The 21436-nt window shown below is 48.0% G+C and overlaps 1 protein-coding gene across 1 annotated transcript in view; it reads right to left on the reverse strand.

The window, feature by feature from the left end:
- The window catches only part of P2RX2 (purinergic receptor P2X 2), a 380622-nt gene that overhangs the window by 208435 nt on the left and 150751 nt on the right, over positions 1-21436 (reverse strand). The window contains exons 2-4 of the mRNA XM_069619329.1: positions 20232-20382; positions 18891-18962; positions 15210-15285 (exon numbers count right to left, since the gene is read on the reverse strand). Coding sequence (XP_069475430.1) covers positions 15210-15285; positions 18891-18962; positions 20232-20382 — 299 coding nt within the window. The remainder of the gene's footprint in view (positions 1-15209; positions 15286-18890; positions 18963-20231; positions 20383-21436) is intronic.

A 21436-nucleotide genomic window follows, 5' to 3' on the forward strand; every position in this document is an offset into this window, starting at 1 on the left:
CCTGCTGGCAGGTGCCCCTGACTGCTGGGGAGTGGGGGAGTGGGGGTGCTGGGGGACATGAGTTGGGGCCTGCTGGCAGGTGCCCCTGACTGCTGGGGGCTCGGGGCACTGGGGAACATGAGTGGGGACCTGCTGGCAGGTGCCCCTGACTGCTGGGGGGGTGCTGGGGGACATGAGTGGGGGCCTGCTGGCAAGTGCCCCTGACTGCTGGGGGGTGGGGGTGCTGGGGGACATGAGTGGGACATGAGTGGGGGCCTGCTGGCAGGTGCCCCTGACTGCTGGGGGGGTGGGGGTGCTGGGGGACATGAGTTGGGGCCTGCTGGCAGGTGCCCCTGACTGCTGGGGGGTGGGGTGCTGGGGGACATGAGTGGGGCATAAGTGGGGGCCTGCTGGCAGGTGCCCGACTGCTGGGGGGTGGGGTTGCTGGGGGACATGAGTGGGACATGAGTGGGGGCCTGCTGGCAGGTGCCCCTGACTGCTGGGGGGTGGGGGTGCTGGGGAACATGAGTGGGGGCCTGCTGGCAGGTGCCCCTGACTGCTGGGGAGTGGGGGAGTGGGGGTGCTGGGGGACATGAGTGGGGGCCTGCTGGCAGGTGCCACTGACTGCTGGGGGGGTGCTGGGGGACATGAGTGGGGGCCTGCTGGCAGGTGCCCCTGACTGCTGGGGGGTGGGGGTGCTGGGGGACATGAGTGGAACATGAGTGGGGGCCTGCTGGCAGGTGCCCCTGACTGCTGGGGGGGGTGGGTGTGCTGGGGGACATGAGTTGGGGCCTGCTGGCAGGTGCCCCTGACTGCTGGGGGGTGGGGTGCTGGGGGACATGAGTGGGACATGAGTGGGGGTCTGCTGGCAGGTGCCCCTGACTGCTGGGGGGTGGGGGTGCTGGGGGACATGAGTGGGGGCCTGCTGGCAGGTGCCCCTGACTGCTGGGGAGTGGGGGTGTGGGGGTGCTGGGGGACATGAGTGGGGGCCTGCTGGCAGGTGCCCCTGACTGCTGGGGGCTCGGGGCACTGGGGGACATGAGTGGGGGCCTGCTGGCAGGTGCCCCTGACTGCTTGGGGGTGGGGGTGCTGGGGGACATGAGTGCGGGCCTGCTGGCAGGTGCCCCTGACTGCTGGGGGGTGGGGTGCTGGGGGACATGAGTGGGACATGAGTGGGGGCCTGCTGGCAGGTGCCCCTGACTGCTGGGGGGTGGGGGTGCTGGGGGACATGAGTGGGGGCCTGCTGGCAGGTGCCCCTGACTGCTGGGGAGTGGGGGAGTGGGGGTGCTGGGGGACATGAGTGGGGGCCTGCTGGCAGGTGCCCCTGACTGCTGGGGGCTCGGGGCACTGGGGAACATGAGTGGGGACCTGCTGGCAGGTGCCCCTGACTGCTGGGTGGGGGTGCTGGGCGACATGAGTGGGGGCCTGCTGGCAGGTGCCCCTGACTGCTGGGGGGTGGGGTGCTGGGGGACATGAGTGGGACATGAGTGGGGGCCTGCTGGCAGGTGCCCTTGACTGCTGTGGGCTCGGGGCACTGGGGAACATGAGTGGGGACCTGCTGGCAGGTGCCCCTGACTGCTGGGTGAGGGTGCTGGGGGACATGAGTGGGGGCCTGCTGGCAGGTGCCCCTGACTGCTGGGGGGTGGGGTGCTGGGGGACATGAGTGGGGGCCTGCTGGCAGGTGCCCCTGACTGCTGGGGGGTGGGGGTGCTGGGGGACATGAGTGGGGCCTGCTGGCAGGTGCCCCTGACTGCTGGGGAGTGGGGGAGTGGGGGTGCTGGGGGACATGAGTGGGGGCCTGCTGGCAGGTGCCCCTGACTGCTGGGGGCTCGGGGCACTGGGGAACATGAGTGGGGACCTGCTGGCAGGTGCCCCTGACTGCTGGGGGGGTGCTGGGGGACATGAGTGGGGGCCTGCTGGCAGGTGCCCCTGACTGCTGGGGGGTGGGGGTGCTGGGGGACATGAGTGGGACATGAGTGGGGGCCTGCTGGCAGGTGCCCCTGACTGCTGGGGGCTCGGGGCACTGGGGAACATGAGTGGGGGCCTGCTGGCAGGTGCCCCTGACTGCTGGGGGCTCGGGGCACTGGGGAACATGAGTGGGGACCTGCTGGCAGGTGCCCCTGACTGCTGGGGGGGTGCTGGGGGACATGAGTGGGGGCCTGCTGGCAGGTGCCCCTGACTGCTGGGGGGTGGGGGTGCTGGGGGACATGAGTGGGACATGAGTGGGGGCCTGCTGGCAGGTGCCCCTGACTGCTGGGGGGGGTGGGGGTGCTAGGGGACATGAGTTGATGATCACTAGTGCAAGGTGACATGTGGCTTGGCTGGGGGGCATGCCCATGGTGGATGGACTGGCTGCGGCACCTGACATGGGGTGCAGGGTAGTCCCCTGTGGTGTGGGCTGCCTGCAGAGGCTGTGGAGGGGGAAGAGGGCACACCTGGGAGGACCTACAGTGCTAATTCACGTGTGGAACTAAACGCGCACCCCACTGTATACACGTACCCCGCTCTGACAGCGTAATCGCTTGTGAAACTTCCCGCGCACCCCCGAAATACATGTACCCTGCTCGCACTGGGCCAATCGCCTGTGAAACTTCCCGTGCACCCCCGTAATACACGTACCCCGCTCGCACTGGGCCAATCGCGTGTGAAACTTCCCGCGCACCCCCGAAATACACGTACCCCTCTCGCACTGGGCCAATCGCGTGTGAAACTTCCCGCACACCCCGTAATACACGTACCCCGCTCGCACTGTGCCAATCGCGTGTGAAACTTCCCGCGCACCCCAGTAACACACGCACACCACTGGCACAGGGCCTATCGCGTGTGAAACTTCCAGCGCACCCACAAAATACATGTGCCCTGCTCCAATCGCGTGTTAAAGTTCCCGCACACCCCAGTAATACACGTACCCCACTTGCACACGTCCTATTGCCTGTGAAGCTTCCTGCGAACCCCAGTAATACACGTACCCTGCTCCAATCGCGTGTGAAACTTCCCGCGCACCCCAGTTATACACATACCCCGCTCCAATCGCGTGTGAAACGTCCCGTGAACCCCAGTTATACACGTACCCCGCTCCAATCGTGTGTGAAACTTCCAGCGCACCCACGAAATACATGTAGCCCGCTCCAATCATGTGTGAAACTTCCCGCGAACCCCCGAAATACACGTACCCCACTGGCACAGGGCCTATCACGTGTGAAAGTTCCCGCGCACCCCAGTAATGCACATACCCCACTCGCACAGGGCCTATCGTGTGTGAAACTTCCCACGCACTCCCGAAATACACATACCCCCCTCCAATCGCATGTGAAACTTCACGCGAACCCCAGTTATACACGTACCCCGCTCCAATCGCGTGTGAAACTTCCAGCGCACCCACGAAATACACGTACCCCGCTCCAATCGCATGTGAAACTTCCTGCGAACCCCAGTTATACAAGTACCCTGCTCCAATTGCGTGTGAAACTTCCAGCGCACCCACGAAATACACGTACCCCGCTCCAATCGCGTGTGAAACTTCCCGCGAACCCCAGTTATACACGTACCCCGCTCCAATCTCATGTGAGACTCCCCGTGCAGGGGGGTACGTGTATTCGGAGGGGTGCGCGGGAAGTTTTACAGGCGTTTTCGTGGTTGGGGGCCTGTGCGCCATGTTCGGGATTTGTGCGCTGTGCATGGCGCACGGGGAGGGGTTGGGGGCGTAACTGGCGCTGCTGCAGGGTCGCCGCACCACTGTGCGCCACGGCTGGTTTTGGAAGCTAAAATCCATGAATACGCTGTGCGCGGAAATGGATTTTAGCGCACGCGGCTGGCGCAGAAAGTCGCACGTGCACACTGTGCGCCAGCCGCGTGCGCCACTTGTGCGCTGAATTCTATGAATTACCTTGTTAATTGGAGCTGTAAACCTGCTCCTGATGTAATAAAAATGTCTTAACTAGTTCTGCCTTCAGGAACAAAGAGTGTGGAGTCACGATCAGAGTACCTGTGCGCTAATTATCACTACTAAGTTAATACGATATATCATCAAAAATAGGAAGGAAGAAGTGTTAGCAGCAAACCAATTCCCACCAACCAGTCCACACAGGCCGGTAATAAATTAACAGTTATATGAAAAAAAGGGGTAGGATTAGCCGAGCAATATTTTCACGCCGGCCATTTGTGGCCTTTGACATTGTTTCACTTATTCACAATCTACCCGTACTGATGGGAACTATTAATTAAAATTTAATAGGCAATATTTTCACGCCGGCCATTTGTGGCCTTTGATATTGTTTCACTTATTCACAATATACCTGGACTGATGGGAACTATTAATTAAAACTTAATAGGATACCGCCACTGAGCTGTTATTTACTATTCTGAAGGCCTTGAAAACGACCCGAGTGTCGAAACACGTGTCGGGTATTTCTCAATCTACCTTATTAAAATACTGTACCTTGATTGCTGGTTGTAGTATTGTAATGGTGTTAAGCGCAATCCTACCCCTTTTTTCCATATAATAGTTCTGCCTTCAGTCACCTGATTTATAAGCACTGTGCGTGTCCTTTGCAGAAGTCCTGTTAAAACAAGCATTTGCAAAGCCAACAGTTTTAGCTTGTGTGTAAGTGTTAGGCATTTGCCAGGCACTGCTATTACATGCCCAGGTACTCGCACCATGTTGCACCTGTTACCCTAAATGTCCAATTAATACCACCACAGACTTTACTTCCCTCAATATCATCCAAAGATAAGGGGGTCATTCTGAGGTTGGAGGTAAGGGATTACCGGCACCAGTAAGGGTGCCGATGCCGGTAATCCCTTACCTCCGTATTCCGAGTTCCCTTTGCGGGTCCTTCCTTACCTCCTGCTTTTAGCAGGAGTTAAGGACGGGACCCGCAAAGGTACCTCGGAGGTAATTACGGTACCGTAATTTACAGTGCCGTGATTACCTCCTTCCCCATTCCCATTGAGCCCTATGGGGCAGAAATGGGAATGGGGAAAGGCAAAAGGTGAATGGGGAATTACCGGTCCCTCCAACCCTGGAATAGACCGGTAATTACTCCATTCACCATGCCGGATTTGGGACGGTTTCGGAGGCAACCATGGAGCTAATTACCCCATGGTTAGCTCCAAACCCGGAATGAGGCCCTTAAAGGCCCGAGATACTGAATGAAGAGGCACTGTGAGTGCCGGAGATACTGCAGAGGTCTTCTAGATAACATACTGTGAGAGAAGGCGGGCGTGGCACACTGGACATTCATTCCCTCAATATCGTCCAAAGACAATGATATTGAGAAAGGGCTGACCTAAAAGATTACATACCAGAGAACTTTGTAGTCCACAGGACAGTTGTTTTATGCTATGTTAATGAAATGTATACCACCCACTGCTGCATGTGCATATTCCTCAGGTGCTCGGCTGAAAGAGAAGAGCTAGTGAGGAGAATGGGAAAATATAAGGTAGCTTTGCTGCTGTGTTGATGTTTGCCGGTCCTGATGGCATTGTATCAAGGGCACAGAGACGCGGCAGGCAAGTCACAAAAAGGGAAAAGGACTGTTTACTGGGAACGGGTGATGCCACCTTTCGCCCCATTTGGGACAGGAACAGAGAAGGGGCAACACTCAGGACAGACCTCATTATAAGTATGGCGGTACAGTAACAACGGCGCCGGTAGTGCTACCGGCGCCGTTGCTACCGTATCGCCATACTACAAGTTGTACTCGCGGGTCTCGCTCTACCCACCAGGTCTGACCTGGTGGTGAGTGCGGCACCCGCAAGCACAACTCATGGATGTGCGCCGGTGCATCTGAGCTACCCATTCCCATTCAGCCCTATGGGGCCGAATGGGGATGGGGAGTGCCTTATTGCCGGCACCCGCGAATAGGCAATTACCAGGTCCGCCCAAGCCAGCATGAACCGGTAATTGTGCATTTGCAGTTGCGGTAAAATCACGGATTTGGGGCAGCTGTGCCTTTATTACAGGCACGTCTACCGGAAAGGGGAGCACTGGGGACGTCATCATCTCTAGGGCAGAAAAGCGACTGCGAATGAAGTCCTTTGTATCTGCTTTAGAAAATCACAATGAAGCTACCAGTCACTACACTGTAGACGCCACATGATCGAAAAAATGTGCAATGGCGCAAGTGCAATTTTATACGGAATTAGCACTATGGAAATGTTTGCCCATGATCATAGAGCATGGTATTAGCACTAGGGCAAACTTTGCACTTGCACAAATTGGCATCAAAATAATATGTATCTGAACGAGGCGTTGCCATACACAATTGTGCATGCACCGGTGCAAAGTTTCTTTGATGAGGCCCTCAGTGCACAAGACAGAAGGGCAAAGAAGCCCCACAGGCTTAAGCGGATTGTCTCAAATGGTTGCCATCGACAAAGCACGCGTTTACTGGAACATGTTCCTCACAGATGCCGCTCACTTCCGCGGTTAGTCCTTGCTCAGGGGGATTGTGAGTAGCGTGCAATTGTTGATTCCTTGAGTTCTTAAAGGGCCATCCGCACAAGCATCTTCCGCACCCTCTGCATTTCAACGTGTAATTGTTTTGAAACTGCCAAGTGCATGATAGACCCTGAGAGAAGCACACCACCGAGCATTGCATACTTGCAAGAAGCTTGAATACGCTAATAACGCGGCTCCTGGGAGGACACGGCGCAGTCCTCAGCATCAGTGAACGAATGCAATCAATAGCTTCATTTTACACACGGCACCGGCTTTAAACAGGATAATCGAATCTCTTATGGGGAATTTATTTTTACTGGAGGCCATTTTTAAAGATTTGGCCATTTATGTAACAGTGATCTCTATGATCATCAGCTGTTACAAAATATGTGGTTTCCAGTTCTTATTTCTGGTAGCAATGGAACAAGTACATTGAGGGATCTGCCCCCCAGCCTCTCTCTCCCCACCTTACTATAATAAACATGTCCTCTTCTGTAGAATTAATGTGCACTGTTGCCCCGGTTGTGAAAATGGAGAAAGCAACACAAAACAAGGAGAAATCTACCGGGTGAATAAAAATACCAACTGAAAACAATAGGCACTATCAGGACCAAGTTGCAAGATGCAAGTGAAATCAGCTGGGATTCTTTCCATAGTTGGCCAGTTTGGTGACATGTCTTACACAGGTGCAAGCTTTGCATTGGTGTATAGGTCAAGTTTTTTTTAAAGTGTATTTCATTAACAAAACATGAATAGATTTTAAAAAGGGCAAAGGGGAATTGAAAAAAAAAGTAAAAATGTGATATGTGGGATTTCTCCCCATTTTGTAAAAAATAAAAAATACTTATAAAAAGTTACCTTCACACCAATGCAAAGACCACCAGCTGGCTAGGCACCAATGTAGAGACAGAGGGGTTTAGGGGGCGATTCGCAAAGAAGCTACTATGATTTACTCTGACTTACTTTTAGTAAATCAGGAATAAGTCAGAGTTACTCATTATAACTTCTTTTATGCATCCACTAGTCTTCTCCATGAGTAAGTCAAGACTAAATTAGTTACTCACCAGTTGCGGCTGGTGAATTTTTAAAGTGGTGGGGCAAAATGTATTTTCCAGCGAAGCTGGAGCGAGCGAGCTCTGCGAGTGAGCCCAACTCAGAAAAGGGGGGACCGGGGAGGTTCTACACCTGGCAAAACATTTTTGAAATGAGGAGTAGAAATGCTGAATCTTTCAGCACCATTTTCAAAAACCTAAGATACAAGTTCTCAGTGTAGAACCCACACAATATTCTACTACCAGGCACTATCAGGGCACTACCAGGTTGCCGACACTACACAGGGCCATTTTGCGGCAGTAAATCATGTATGTGCCCATCTCCTACAAGGGCACAGATATGCTTCTATCATTAAGGCAAGCGCTGGGTAAAGTGTGCCAGTGCCATCCCTTCAACATTTTCCTACTTTTATAATTTTCCTGCAGGAATTACGCCTGCCTTAAATAATGTAACAGAAGATTTATGAAACATATTTGCTTATGAATCATAAACAAATCTGAAAAGCAATTGATAAGTGGCACAATTACTAATCATGGAGGACAAAAATGCGTACAGCACCTTGTATTCCCAGGCAGTCTCCTATCCAGGTAATAATCAGGCCCTACACTGCTTAGCTTTAAGATCATTCAAGATCGGACGATTCAGTGTGTTGTGGCCATAGGCTCTAGAAGTGATTGGATTAATACTCCTATGCATTTGCATTTAGTCAGCTAAGCCATACAGCCACTGACAACATGATACCATGCTTATAACTCGACCAGGCACCATGTATAAGACCTGTGGGCCCATTCTGGACTCCTTTGTCTGGTAGGATAACTTCACTCCATCCATCCTGTTTCTGCTGCATGGAGGTGAGGAGAACGTCAATGACCAACACAAAAATGCCTGTTTTTTAAGCATCTTGATGGACTAAACATTCTCTGTACTGCATAAGTTGTGAACGTAGATTCATTACCCCTGAACACCTTACCTGTCTGTTAATACTATGTAAATAAGTAGCACAAGCCCTCATGTTGTTGTACAACATTTCTGCATTAAAAAAGGATACATTTATTTCGGCATCACATGTGCTCCGTAATAGTAATTGTGCCAGTTCTCAATTGCTTTTCAAATTTGCTTATGAATCATAAGCAAATTTGAAAAGCAAGTGAGAAGTGGCACTCTACCCTGCAGGATGCGGGACAGCCAGACCCCCTCCCTGGGATTGGAAAAGTCCAGCTTTTGCTCAGGGCTGTGTGAGGGACCTCCCTCTCACACAGCCTGGAGCAAGATCAGGACTTTTGCATTCTCAGAGAGGGAGTTTGGGCCTCTGGGGGGTGGCCAGCATCGTTTCCTGAGTTCTCTGGACCCAGCGTTGGCCACCATGAGGGCACATATTTACAATGGCCATTGATAAAAAATAAATTAAACGTACCTTGTCTGTCCGGCCGCTGCTCCAGACTCCTTTCTCTGGTGCACTGGCAGCCAGCTCCTCTGTCATCTCTCTCGTCTCGTCCTCCGGGTCAAGTCAGGCGTTAAGGGTTTAACGGCGCCGTCGGCGACGTTAACCCTTAACGCCTGATTCATACTTTAACGCCTGCTTTTTGCAGCCGTTAAAGTCCAAGGCGCTAAGCGACCTTGGTGCTAATTACGGCACCGTAATTTACGGTGTCATAATTAGCGCCTTCCCCATCCCCATTATGCCCTATGGGGCAAAAATGGGAATGGGGAAGGGCAAATGGTGAATGGGGAATTACCGCCCCACTCACCTTGGAATGGGGCGGTAATTCCACCATCCACCATGGCGGAATCCGGCATGGACCATGGTGCTAATAGCACCATGGTCCACCGCCTGACTTGTAATGAGGGCCACTGACTCAGCCCCACCCACGTGTAGGAAGTGGGCCAGGGCAACAAAACAAAACCTCTGTTTGGCTCTGTTTCATTGTGAAACGAAACCCCCCAGCCTGTGAGAATTGACCTTCCTCCATGGAGACGGGTCAATGCTCAGAGGCTGTAACTGACACCTGATCTCTGTGCCCCCTGTCCTATCTGTTGTGCACAGCGGGGTGGGGTCTGCAAAGTCTGACCTCACCCTAGTCTGGTTGAGAGACAGGATAGGGGGCTGGGTGAAGAAAAGGTTGCCTTGGGGCGTTCAGCCATTTCTTTCTGCCGTCTAGGGCTGCCTACACTGAGCATGTGCAGCAGGGATGGCTCACTGGAGCTCTCTGTGCTGCACATTCAGTGCAGTCCCCACCATGTGAATAAGTAACAGGATTTTGCTGTTACTCGTGGACATGGTGGGGGAGTGTCATTGTTGGTGGGGCACTGCCCCTCCTGCCTCCATGGGTCTGCCACGCCTGTTACTCACAGTAACTTATTTTGTACATCGAATAGCCCTCTCTAGGAGTCAATGATAAATCAGTTACTCATAGTAACATCTTGTGTCCATTGAATAGCCCTCTCCAGGAGTAAGTCAACGGTAAAGCAGAGTTGCCCATCGCAACTTATTTAGTGCATCGAATAGCCCTCTCTACGAGAAAATCAAAGGTAAATCTGAGTTAGTCATATTAATTTGACTGCGCATCGAATAGCCCTTTCCAGGAGGAAGTAATGGGTAAATCAGAGTGCATTGGCCCCATTGATCCATTCAGTAGAAATCCATACCATCAGATGGACCAGGCAGAAGCCATTTGCAACGGTTCAACTGCAATTCCCACCACAGTATGGACATCCACAAATGTATTGTATATAAGCTACTGTCTATATTTCACCTGTTTTGGTTTACATGGTCTAACCGTGATTCAGGATTGGGGCCAGTTTACATATACTGCACTGGTTCCAGCAATTGTTCCACCAATCAAGGAAACCTGCACAGCCCGGCCCTTGCAAATATGAAATTTGGATTGATTGACAAGTGCAGAGATGACATTTTTTCACCAGTCGTTCAGTCAAAATGTCAGTGACACATTTCCCAACACTAGTGTAAAATTGTGGGGAACCAGAGAAACGTATGTAACCTGGCCACAGTCCCACTATGCGTTTCTCCAGGAAACTGTGTGTAAATCATACCACCGGTTTATGCCTTGGTATTTCTGGCAGAATTAAAGAGAATTTGGGGTTGATCTTTTACTTGAATTGCTAGAAAGGTGCCCAATGAGATATGATGTTAAGGGTACTCTGGCAAGCAACTCTGCAGTAGACACATAGGCCACAAGGATCAATGGCCTGCATGATGTTTACCATACACAATTACAATTCCAAAGTGTGGTGCTTAATAAGCTAAAGGGGACCCAAAGCAACGTCAACGATAACATTCAGAATAATGTGGGAAATCCCGCTGGATTGAGCACTTTTCCAAACTATTTGCACCAATCCCTGACGAGAATACCACATATACCTCTATCAGAGAAAGTACCACAAATGATCCAACGTGGAACATTCCTGTTGACAAAGACTTAATCGTAACCAAACTTATGAAATTGAACAACTCCAGGGCGCCGGGACCCGATGGCATTAGCAATTCAGAACTCAAAAAACATCCCGAGCTGTGGGCAAACTTTATGAGTAAGCTTTTCTCAAATTGCAACCAGTCGAAAGAAATCCCATCTACCTGGAAAAAGGCAAACATCGTCCCAATCTTTAAGAGAGGTGCAACCGATAATCCAAATCAGTACAGGCCGATTGCTCTTTTGGATGTTATGGGAAAAGTCTTCTCGTCCTTTGTGCCGGACGACTTCCAGAATTGGGTTCGTTCAACTAACTCTATGGATCCCTTCCAGAATGGTTTCGTCAGAAACTCAGGGACAACCACAAACATTCTGCTTATGAGTGCCCTGAAAGCAAAAGCGATACAAGGTGGTCTTCCGGTATATGTTGTCTTTATTGACCTGGTCCAAGCCTTTGACCAGGTCAACAGACAACGTCTCTGGGCGAAATTAGAAGCAAAAGGATGTCCGGCTTCAATTCTAAATCCCATAAAGGCTTTACACCAAGGAACTTCCATTCAAGTCTGCCTCAGCTTGGATGGACGTCTGTCTGAGAAGATCGTGACAGCCAGAGGAGTTAAACAAGGCTGTCCCCTGGCACCCTCTTTATACAACGCGTACATTGCAGACTATGGGGAATCAGGTCTTGCTATCAGACATTTTCCACCTGCGTTGGGAGGAGAGAAGATTGACCGTCTATTATATGCTGATGATATCATCCTGATGGATCTGACACCCATCGGCCTTCAGCGCCAGCTAGATAATCTGGTATTATATATGTCAGAAAATAATCTCCGGCTAAATAACGAAAAAACCAAAGTGCTCGTTCTGGGCAGGCAAGAAAAAAAGAATCAAAAATCTTCTTGGCATTGTGAGGGTAAGAGACTGGAAACAGTACAAGCTTTCAAGTATCTGGGAATCACAATTAGCAATGACAGAAACGAAAAGACCATGCTAGATACACTTTGGATAAAGCTAAAGAACCTCACAGCACAAGCAAAGGCGGTGGATAGGAGGCATGGCCGCTTCTCAATAACTCCCATCTTGAGATTCTACAAGGCCAAGGTGGTGCCTGCTCTGATATATGGCATAGACGCAATGCCACTGGTCCCGAATTCTATCTGGGTGAAATATGAAAGTTTTTTTTGGCGAAACGTCCTGGGCCTAGCGACATCAACTCCCTTGGCACTAATAAGGAGGGAACTCTGCATATCATCAATGTTGGCAATCAAAATGAGATCCACTTTGATGTTATATCGCAAAGTTATCAACAAACCGGAAGCACGAGTGCTAGACCTCATTCGTAAAGAAATCATAGACGGAGATAACTGGATGCTCGCGGAATGGGAACAAAATAATCAAACAATCTTGAAAGAACTGGACCTGTCTATAGAAACTCTAATCCAAAACCCAAACAGAGTAGTGAAAAAACTGTTTGAAGCGGACTGGATTCACACGCAAGAGATGGCCAACGACTACTCACTGACAGCTAGTTTGCCAAACGCTCCAATGAAGCTAAAAGCAGTCCGAGGCTACCTCCACAAATTTCCGGATAAGAGACTTAGTCGCTTATTTCTACGATTCAAACTAAACCAACTGAAAACTAATGAGATTTTGGCAATTCGTAAACAAGCTCAAATGAATTTATGTCGCTTCTGCAAATCAAATGAGCACATAGAAACCACAAAGCCTCTGATAATGGAATGTCTAGGTTTGGTAATAGAAAGGCAACGCTTTCTTACGGACCCACTGAAACATTATTCAACACTAGACCTGGAAAACCTTTGGTCACTATTGAATAATGGGAACAACAAGAGATGCGTCATAGGAGTAACCTTGTTTCTCAAAACACTGAATCTATAGCAGAAGAAACTGAACAGGAGAGGTATGTTTCACCCCAACTGGGATCCCTCTTGAAAGGTCCATCTTAATGTATGGATAGAGACTCATTATCAAAGAAGAACTGCAACAAAAGTAAAACTTGAACTCATTACATAAGTCCAATGGATTCAGGACTAATTATCAATTACAAGCCAAAGCAAGGACATTTTCACACAAGCTGTAGACAGGAGTTTACTAATGCTTTTCTGTTTTGTAAAAATTGTTATACAATTAAATCAAAAATTAAAAAAAAAAAAATAATAAGCTTCTACGGCATCATTGAGGTTGACAAAAACACCCACCAAACCTCATGGTGGGGAGATGATTTACTGACTGGCTCTATAGAGTGCAGACATAGGCAAACTGTAAGGAAGGAAAAGGGAACACATTCCTGGTTTGCGTCCACTCAGACATTGAAAGACCTTCGTACATTCACGCCAGGAACCTGTCTCCGTCGATACTAGTGACCCATTTACATGAAGATCTCTTTTACTGCTGTACCAGGGGGTGTAGGAGACCCTATTTAGGGAAGCAAGATTATGGCAATAGTTTAGGATTATGGGCATTCCGAAGGGAAGAGCGCATGTACACCTCAAGCAATCTTTGCGTGAAAAGTGATAGAAATGAAATATCTGACAGACAGACTTTTGATACTACTCACTGTGCATGTTGACCCCACCGCAATGCATGTTGAGGCTTTTTCTTTAAATGTCAAGAATTATATTATGACAGCCGTGCCACACAGCCTGACTGACGACCCATGACCCAATGCAATGTCATAGTAATGATTATCCAGAGCAATCCTTGGTGAATAATGTTTCCCCTATATTTATTTACTTTTTTTTCTTCCCTTTTTAGTTGCATTTTTATTTTTTACCTATATATTTATTTACTTATTAAATGTAAGCCACTTCGGAGGGCTCCAGTGCCTCAATTAAAAGGTGCACATAGTAAAAAAAAAATGTTTTTAAAAAATATACAATTTAAAGAGAAATTAAAGCAAGAGGAAATGCAACGTTCCAATTTCTTAGGTTGATAAGCATTTTTACTTTACAGAATACCTAACATTACTGCACTTTAAACTGTGGATTTTCAGCCAGACTACATTTCTTAACGGACTAACATGGCAGTGGGTAGTGCCCCAGTAGGAACATTGCATTGTGGGTATGTGTCATGTCAGAATTCAGATATGTCTTTTGTCTCTGAGCAGTACAGCAGACATGAACCAGTGAGAGAATGAATAAGCAAGGGCATTTAACATTTTACAGTCATGGGCCTCCTTTTGCAACCCCTATGGTTTCCAGTTGCTTTTCTCCTGTGACGAGGGACATCTCTATTGTAAGGCAATGATAAGCAGTGCTTAACATGCCATCATCACGGGGGCAACACATTTTTTCAACAAGAAACATTCTGGCCCTTTGTTAGGCAGAGGGCAGCCAAAAGCCACTATTTCTAGAGCAGTGGAAGCCCTTGCACGGCCTTGCTTGAGAACCTTAACTTTCGTAGGAGCCATCTAGCACATCTCTGGAGTTCATATCAGCAGACCTACTGGATGCCCTGTCACCGTTGCGCAGAAACAACTAAATAACTGATGGTGAGGCGTTCTGTGACATGCTAACCACCAGCTCTTTTAGAGTTTCCAGGAATTGTAGCCGTGGCGCCGATGCTCTACTTTGAAACTCAAGTCACTGCCTTGAGTTTGCTTCTACAACTTTTTTTTTATCAGTTTTAGACTTAACGCATGATTTAGTTCAATATTGGCCTGTGATTTCCTCAGGTACCACGTTCATGTCAATTTACTTTCTGTAATGCCAGAATGATGTCAAAAGGCATGCTTTACCAGTCTGCTTCCCTCATGACTTTGTGAAATTACATCATTGTTTACAATAAGGCTTTTAAGTCACGACAACCAAATCACCACCAATTTCTGAGGTGCCCAGATTACTCCATATCACCGGGTCGTCGTGTTTCAATAGTGTGTATTAGGCGCACTATTACTATTATTATTATTATTATTTATTATTCCGTTTTTATTACACGCATCACGCCCATGGGCATCAGTGCGCACATCGTAGCTTTTGTTAAATAGATATTAATTATGACTACAGCTCTCATAACGTATTTGTTTGTTAAACGAAAGGGGAGGTTAGTGCAGTCACATGTATTTGGATGCAATACATCACGGGCTTTAAGCCCACATATAAAAGAAGTATTGCCTCTTACACTGGGTATCAGCGGGTCCCTGTTGTCTCCTGCAATGTCCCTCAAAGGTTTCTCCCAGCATTCTGTGCGATGGCTCCCACAGGGGTGCGCCTAACTGTGGCAGAATGAGTGGCCATTTCTTTCAATGGATAATGGGTCAACACACGTTTAGGGAAAGCACTTACCGTTCCCCAGCATATACATCTCGCCCCGCACACAGTCCGCATCAGAGCTGCAGTTGGCATTATGAACTTTCTTGCTCTGAAAGAGATGGGCATCAAGGAAGGAGGGAAGATGGGGAGCAGGGGGAGGGGAGAGGGTGAGAGAAAGACAGAGGGGGAAAAATGAGTGTTAGGTGAGAGAGGAATTTAGAATGGGAGTGGTTGCTACCATTCAATGAAAACATCTATGCGACTTAGAAAGCTACTGCATGGTATTATATATGCATTGCTTTGCCAATAGAAGGTAGCAGAACATCAATTAGTTTATGGAATGGGATTAGGATCAAGACAGGGAGATCTAAGTGGGAGAGAGGAAGAGAAATGCTGAGGTTGAGATAAGTGATGTAAGATCCAAGGAAGAAGAAAGATGCATGCAGCATTAGAAAAAGGGTTAACAGACGACATGAGATTGATATATATGTAAAGAGTGAGAGAGAAAAGTGAACAAAGAAGTGGAAAGGAAAGAAATTCAGAAAAATGTGAGATAAAAAGAGTGAGCACAGACTGAGAGATAAAGCAAAGACAGAAAGGGTCTGGTGTGAATAATCAGCACATAGGGGATGGGAACAAATGAGAATAAGATGAAGAATGCGAGGAAAGAGAGGCGGCGATATACGGGATGATGTTGAGGGCCAAAAAGAGATCGGGGCGGTGAAGGGAAGGGAAGTTTGATAAACGAGTAAAGAGGGCTGACGGGCACATAAGTGAGGGGTTGAGGATCTGTGTTTTCAGCATGCTTTAATTTCTCTCAGTAAAGCCAGTTCTTGCTTTCTGTGATCACAGCATGGGAATTGACTGCGAAGACCGATGACAAAACTTTCCTTGCATAACACACAAAGACACTGGCGATAGACACAGGCACTCCTAATGTAATCTGCATACAAGCACTCTCAGTCCATGCAGACTCACTCAGTCCATATATGTGTGTATGTTGGTACTATTAGTATTTACTTTCATTCTCCATTCGCAGAGGCCCTCTCAGTTCTGGGCTATGCTCTATTTCCCAGTCTGGCAAGCTAATTATAAAACTCTATGAGAGCTGTGGTGAGGCTGCACCAAAAACGGTCTTAATGTATTAGGGTGGAGCGCAGCTGGGGATGGGGATGGACAGGCTCCTATCTCTCCGATTCCTCTGCAAGGGTGGCTGGGGTGGGATCACACGGTATCCTCAGATCTCTCTATAGTGGAACTAGTAGGAAAGGAATGGATTACTGGTCCGAGAGAACAATGACCATGAATTTCAAAATATTAAAGTAAAGTTTTCCTGCAATACAGGTTCGGGGCCTAGGAGACGCGACAAGAAACCGGGATAGTGACAAAGCAGATGCAGTGGAAACATGATCACTATAGATTATACCAGACCTTGCAGAGCTTTTAAACCTTGAGAACGATGTAGGGAGAGGTGAGCCACTTACTCCTCTCAGTAGGGACATCAGAGAGCACAGGACTCGCTCCTGAAATCTTCTTGTACTAGCAGGCCAGGAAAGACAGAGAAGACGCAGAACTGTTCAGTCTCACAGAAAAGTCCATGAACCAAACATATTTAAGATGGCGCTGACCCTCGTTCTGACTTTTGAAGCCTTGCTCTGAGCAGAAGTAGGCAATCATGAATGTTCCCTAATTGTCCGATCTGAATTAGTCGTAAAACCCGGGTAGGGAGGTATCACTACACAGTATCCCCAACAAAAATATCGACGTAGATATGGGCGTTTGGCTCGCCATAGGCGATATTTTTGTTGGGGATATCATGTGGGAGCGGGGGTTGCGGGGGTGTCCCCCGCACATTAAAAAATTATGCAGGGGTTGCAGGGGCGTCCCCCGCAGCGTCCATGTGTGAATTTCACTGCAAAAATATGGCAATATTTTTGCATTGCGATATTTTTGCGGCGGAATTAACACATGGAAACGGTAGCAGTTAAACAATGGGGTGAGAATGGGGAGGGACAGAGCCTCTGCTGGAAGGATAAGAGAGAAAGAGACAGAGATAGAGAGTGAGAGAAAGAGTCGGAGGAGATACTGCCTCAGCGACTCACTGATGCAAGGACAGAGTTCTGCACATTCAGAAGTGTGGGGTTCACAGAAAGACGGCAGAAGAGGAAGCTGTGGTGTACACACACCCGAAGGCTCAACTCCCCCGATTGCAAGCAGGACTGTGGAAGCCGCCCACGGAAAGAATGACAAGGATGCTGGCTTAAGCTTCAGAGCAGCTGGGGAAAGCTACTAGTTTCAAGACTGAGAAAGTGCTTCAGTTGGGGACTTTCAAGAGGCTGGAAGCCAAGAATAGAAACTCAAACCTTCTGAGAAGGGAACCAGAGGGTAAAAATCCCCCCCCCCACACCACCCCCACCCCCACTTGCAACCTAGAGGCAAAGGAGGGCCTGTGACAGGGCAAAAAAAGAATATAGTCTTCCTGACAAGAACCCAAAGAAAGGGAGAGAAATACATCAGCCACATTCAGGCATGAGGAAGGTCCAGGAGGGATTCGACCAGACAACAACAACTGAAGCAGAAGAAGGCTCTATTGAGGGAGAAGAACAGGGGTTGATACAAGACGCCATGCTATAAGAACAGATGACATTGGAAGACACCCTGATATAAGGGAAGGGAAGTGTAAGCTGTGAAAACCAAGTCTAGACAGGGGGTCTTTGGAGAGAGGAGAACGAATCCAAGACACCATGGGCAAAGCTCCCAGGGCTAAGAAAGTTTCCCAGAGACTTGAGAAAGGGATAAAGAGCCAGTTGAGAATAGTGAGGGCTGAGAAACAGCAGAGTGTGAATACAGGCTCTGGGAGCCTTTCTGCAAGACCTATTTGGAAAGTAGGTAACATAGGAATTGATTTGTAACAATTAGGTTTTGGACATTTGTTTTGGCCAATCACTGGAACTTTGTTATTTTTAGATTTGAAGAGCCTTGCCTCAGGACTTCTCATCATCATACACTTCATTTCGGTTAGTCAACCATAAAAGTACACACAGATAAAAAGACAATGCATTCATGAAGAATGTGATCATCATAATACCATTATAACAACATTATAACAACGTTGACATGTCCACAGAACTCATTACAATACAAAAAGACCAAGGGTAGATCTTTCCTACAAAGTGCATGTGCTTTTCATGATTAAAAAGTTTTTTTTTTAAAAAGAGGATATAGATTAAAACAGAGGCAGAGTGAAAAGGGTTAAAACTCGCAGCCTCATCTAAGTAACATCAATAATCTCCAGTATGATGTGCAAACATAACTTGAGGGGTGGCAGGGGCGCTACTGAGGCCTAACATTGAAAATGGGGGAGAGTTGGATCCTGGCTGGCTCTACATTACAGTTACCAGAATTCCCTGCTGCCACTGCCTGGTACATACCAGAGGGATTCAGCCCTGCAGACCTGCATCCAATCAGCCTCCCTGATGATTGCTGAGGCATGGAAGCGCGCTAGGAGGAGAACAACTTTGGATTGTTTGAGCTTACTGCAGCTGGGACCCAGAGTAGCGCCCCTGCCACCCATCACTTAAACAAATAGTGGGTCCTGCTCACTGTCTTCCAGGTCAGCACTTTTAATTAAGGATGACCCAGTAGTGTTAAGATCTGGCTTCTTAGTTACTATTATAGCCAGCCTGATTTTTGAAATTACTGCTTCCCTCTTACCTCAGGGCACCGGCCAAGCGTCTGCAATGCAGTGCTCTCAGTCCTGGTGATGATGGTGAAGATGCTGCCACCCTACAGAGGAAGGTAGAAGTACAAGGAGACAGTCAACACAGCGACAGTCAGATAGGCAGCCAATGAAGCTGAGGGAATCAGATGGCCAAAGAGATAGGCAGAGATATAACAAAGAGAGGGATGGACAAGGAAGGTTTAAGGCAAACAGACAGCCAGAAGGACTAGGAATTAGATGGATAGACAGACACGTGAGAAAAAACCAACAGTGTGACCAATATAACCAAAGGAAGATGGATGCAGAACCATGATATAGAAGTACAACCATATGAACAAAAAATGAAATGGATAGATATCCAAATGAGCAAAGAGCAAGGCATTGAGAAACCCAGAAGAACATAGAGTGAGACAGTGGCACAGCATATAGCAAATATTGGTACAATCATACAGTCAAAAGAGGAGACAGGGAGAAAAACAGAGTAGCATGCGGGAGACAGGTTAGTTAAAAGGGCAAAGATGGAGACTACAGAGACACAGTAAGATGATAGAGGAAAAAAAGAGAAAAACATACAATGACCTAGAAAAAGAATGAATCAAAAGACAGCCAGAAAACCAACAAGGGGAAAACTAAAACAGACAAAAACCAACAAGGGAGACCAATAGACCACCACTAAACTAATTTAGAAGCCCTGCTTCTAAGAACTTCACTTTGTGCCATCATAAAGTATTACTGCAAGTATTACTGCACCCCAAGCCTAACCCAGCAGATGGCGTGGAAGGGGGCTTTGTGTCCAAGTCCTTCAACCCCCCTGCCCCCAATTAGCCTACACTGAGGTCTAGACCTCCATTTGAGTTGCGGCACATAATGAGTTCCAAGCTACCTTAACTCCTCCCTCCATGCCCTTGCGCTCAGGTCCTCACTTAGCTAAGGGATATTTGTCTACTCCCAAGTGACCATTTATCTCCAGTATTCACTTTCTGGGTACTTTACCTTAATTCCCTCTCCTCCGAGGGCTTTGAATTCTATCTTCCTAAATCACTGCTGAGTTGAGGTGTCCTCTCTGGGAGCTTTCTAAAACGCCTAAATGACTGCAGAACTTAGGTTTCACCTCCCAAGCCTCTGCATCCTATCCACCTTAACTGCTCCAGAGCCCAGTCTCCCAGCTTTGCAAATTAGCCCCCTCTATCACTGCCAATTCAGCAGGCTGCAAATAATGTCTCGCAGCACAGGGCTTCACCCGCTGTTCACGCTATCAACTATAGAGTTCAGGCTTCATTGTGGTCATCTTGAAATGTTGTCCCCTCCTGCCACTGCTGAGGTTCAGGTCTCACCTCAGGGGGCTTCACATACTCCGCCACATCCCAGACCTTCTCTCCGATACCAGCCACCTCTGAATGCGAGAGTCCCTTCACCTTGGTGATGATGGAGCTTTCGGGCCCGGTCTCCTGTGCTTGGTATCCCTTCTGGATGATAAACACATACCTGAAGGGGCAACATAGGAAGGAGCTGATGAGAAATGCTTTATAGGATGAAAGAAACACAATATTTCACCTTCGGCTTGTTCCATGAGCAAAACATGTTTAAAGATGGCACACTTTCAGTTCGCAAATCCAAAGGGCCTCATTGAAAGTTTGGCAATGTTAACAGTGCTTATTCCACCAAAATGAATTACCATTGCTGCCTATGGTCATGGCAATTCACCACCTCATTATGGGTTTTAATAACTCAACATTGTAAAGCCCCACAGTGCTTGAGAATTGACAAAAGAGTCTAAAGCAATATGATGAAATGAGCAGAAGGGATACCTCTACTCACCGGAAGGCATTATTCATATTCTATGGGTTTCACAACCCATAATCAGGTAGAAAAAGAACAGTATTTGGATCCACCGCCAGACTCATTCTGAGGCCTAAAGAATACATTTAATATTATGGAGGAGAAACCAACAATTTATTTGGAATATAGTTGATCCACATCATAAAAATGAGACCCTTTTTTTTTAAAAGATGTACTACATTTTCATCTTTGCAGCCCTTCCTGAGCCAGTGCATAAAAGTTAAATGCATATGATATAATCATAAGAAGAGACACACATAATTAAAATGAAACCAATCATTTCAATAAACTCGTTCAGGAAAGCAGGGTATCGTTCGGAGCAGGAAAAGATAAAGCAAAAGGGGAAAGTGAAATATATTTGGATGTTGTCATTTCTTCATATGACTTCAGTCGCTTTTGTCCACATTTTACGATTCATGTACATTTGTCAGCCGTCATATTTGTAACCTGCCTCCACAAGCTCCTCTGGGTTAAGGTAAAGCGAACAGAGTGTGTCTCTTACATCACTCCAGTTTTTATCGTTTTATTATTAGATGAGTCATCATATATTATGCGAGTAAGGCACCCTACGAGATATTATGAGATCATTGGTTAGTACAGGAACTGTGCTTATGTATTTATTCGTGTCTTCTAATAGACCTTTCAGCAACGCATCCCTTGCTAGAAAGAAAACAAATAAAGAATGCTTCTCGTTTCATGA

Source organism: Ambystoma mexicanum, chromosome 10 (genome assembly GCF_040938575.1).
Source record: "Ambystoma mexicanum isolate Mex_15411 chromosome 10, UKY_AmexF1_1, whole genome shotgun sequence".
In the NCBI taxonomy this organism is placed as follows: domain Eukaryota; kingdom Metazoa; phylum Chordata; class Amphibia; order Caudata; family Ambystomatidae; genus Ambystoma; species Ambystoma mexicanum.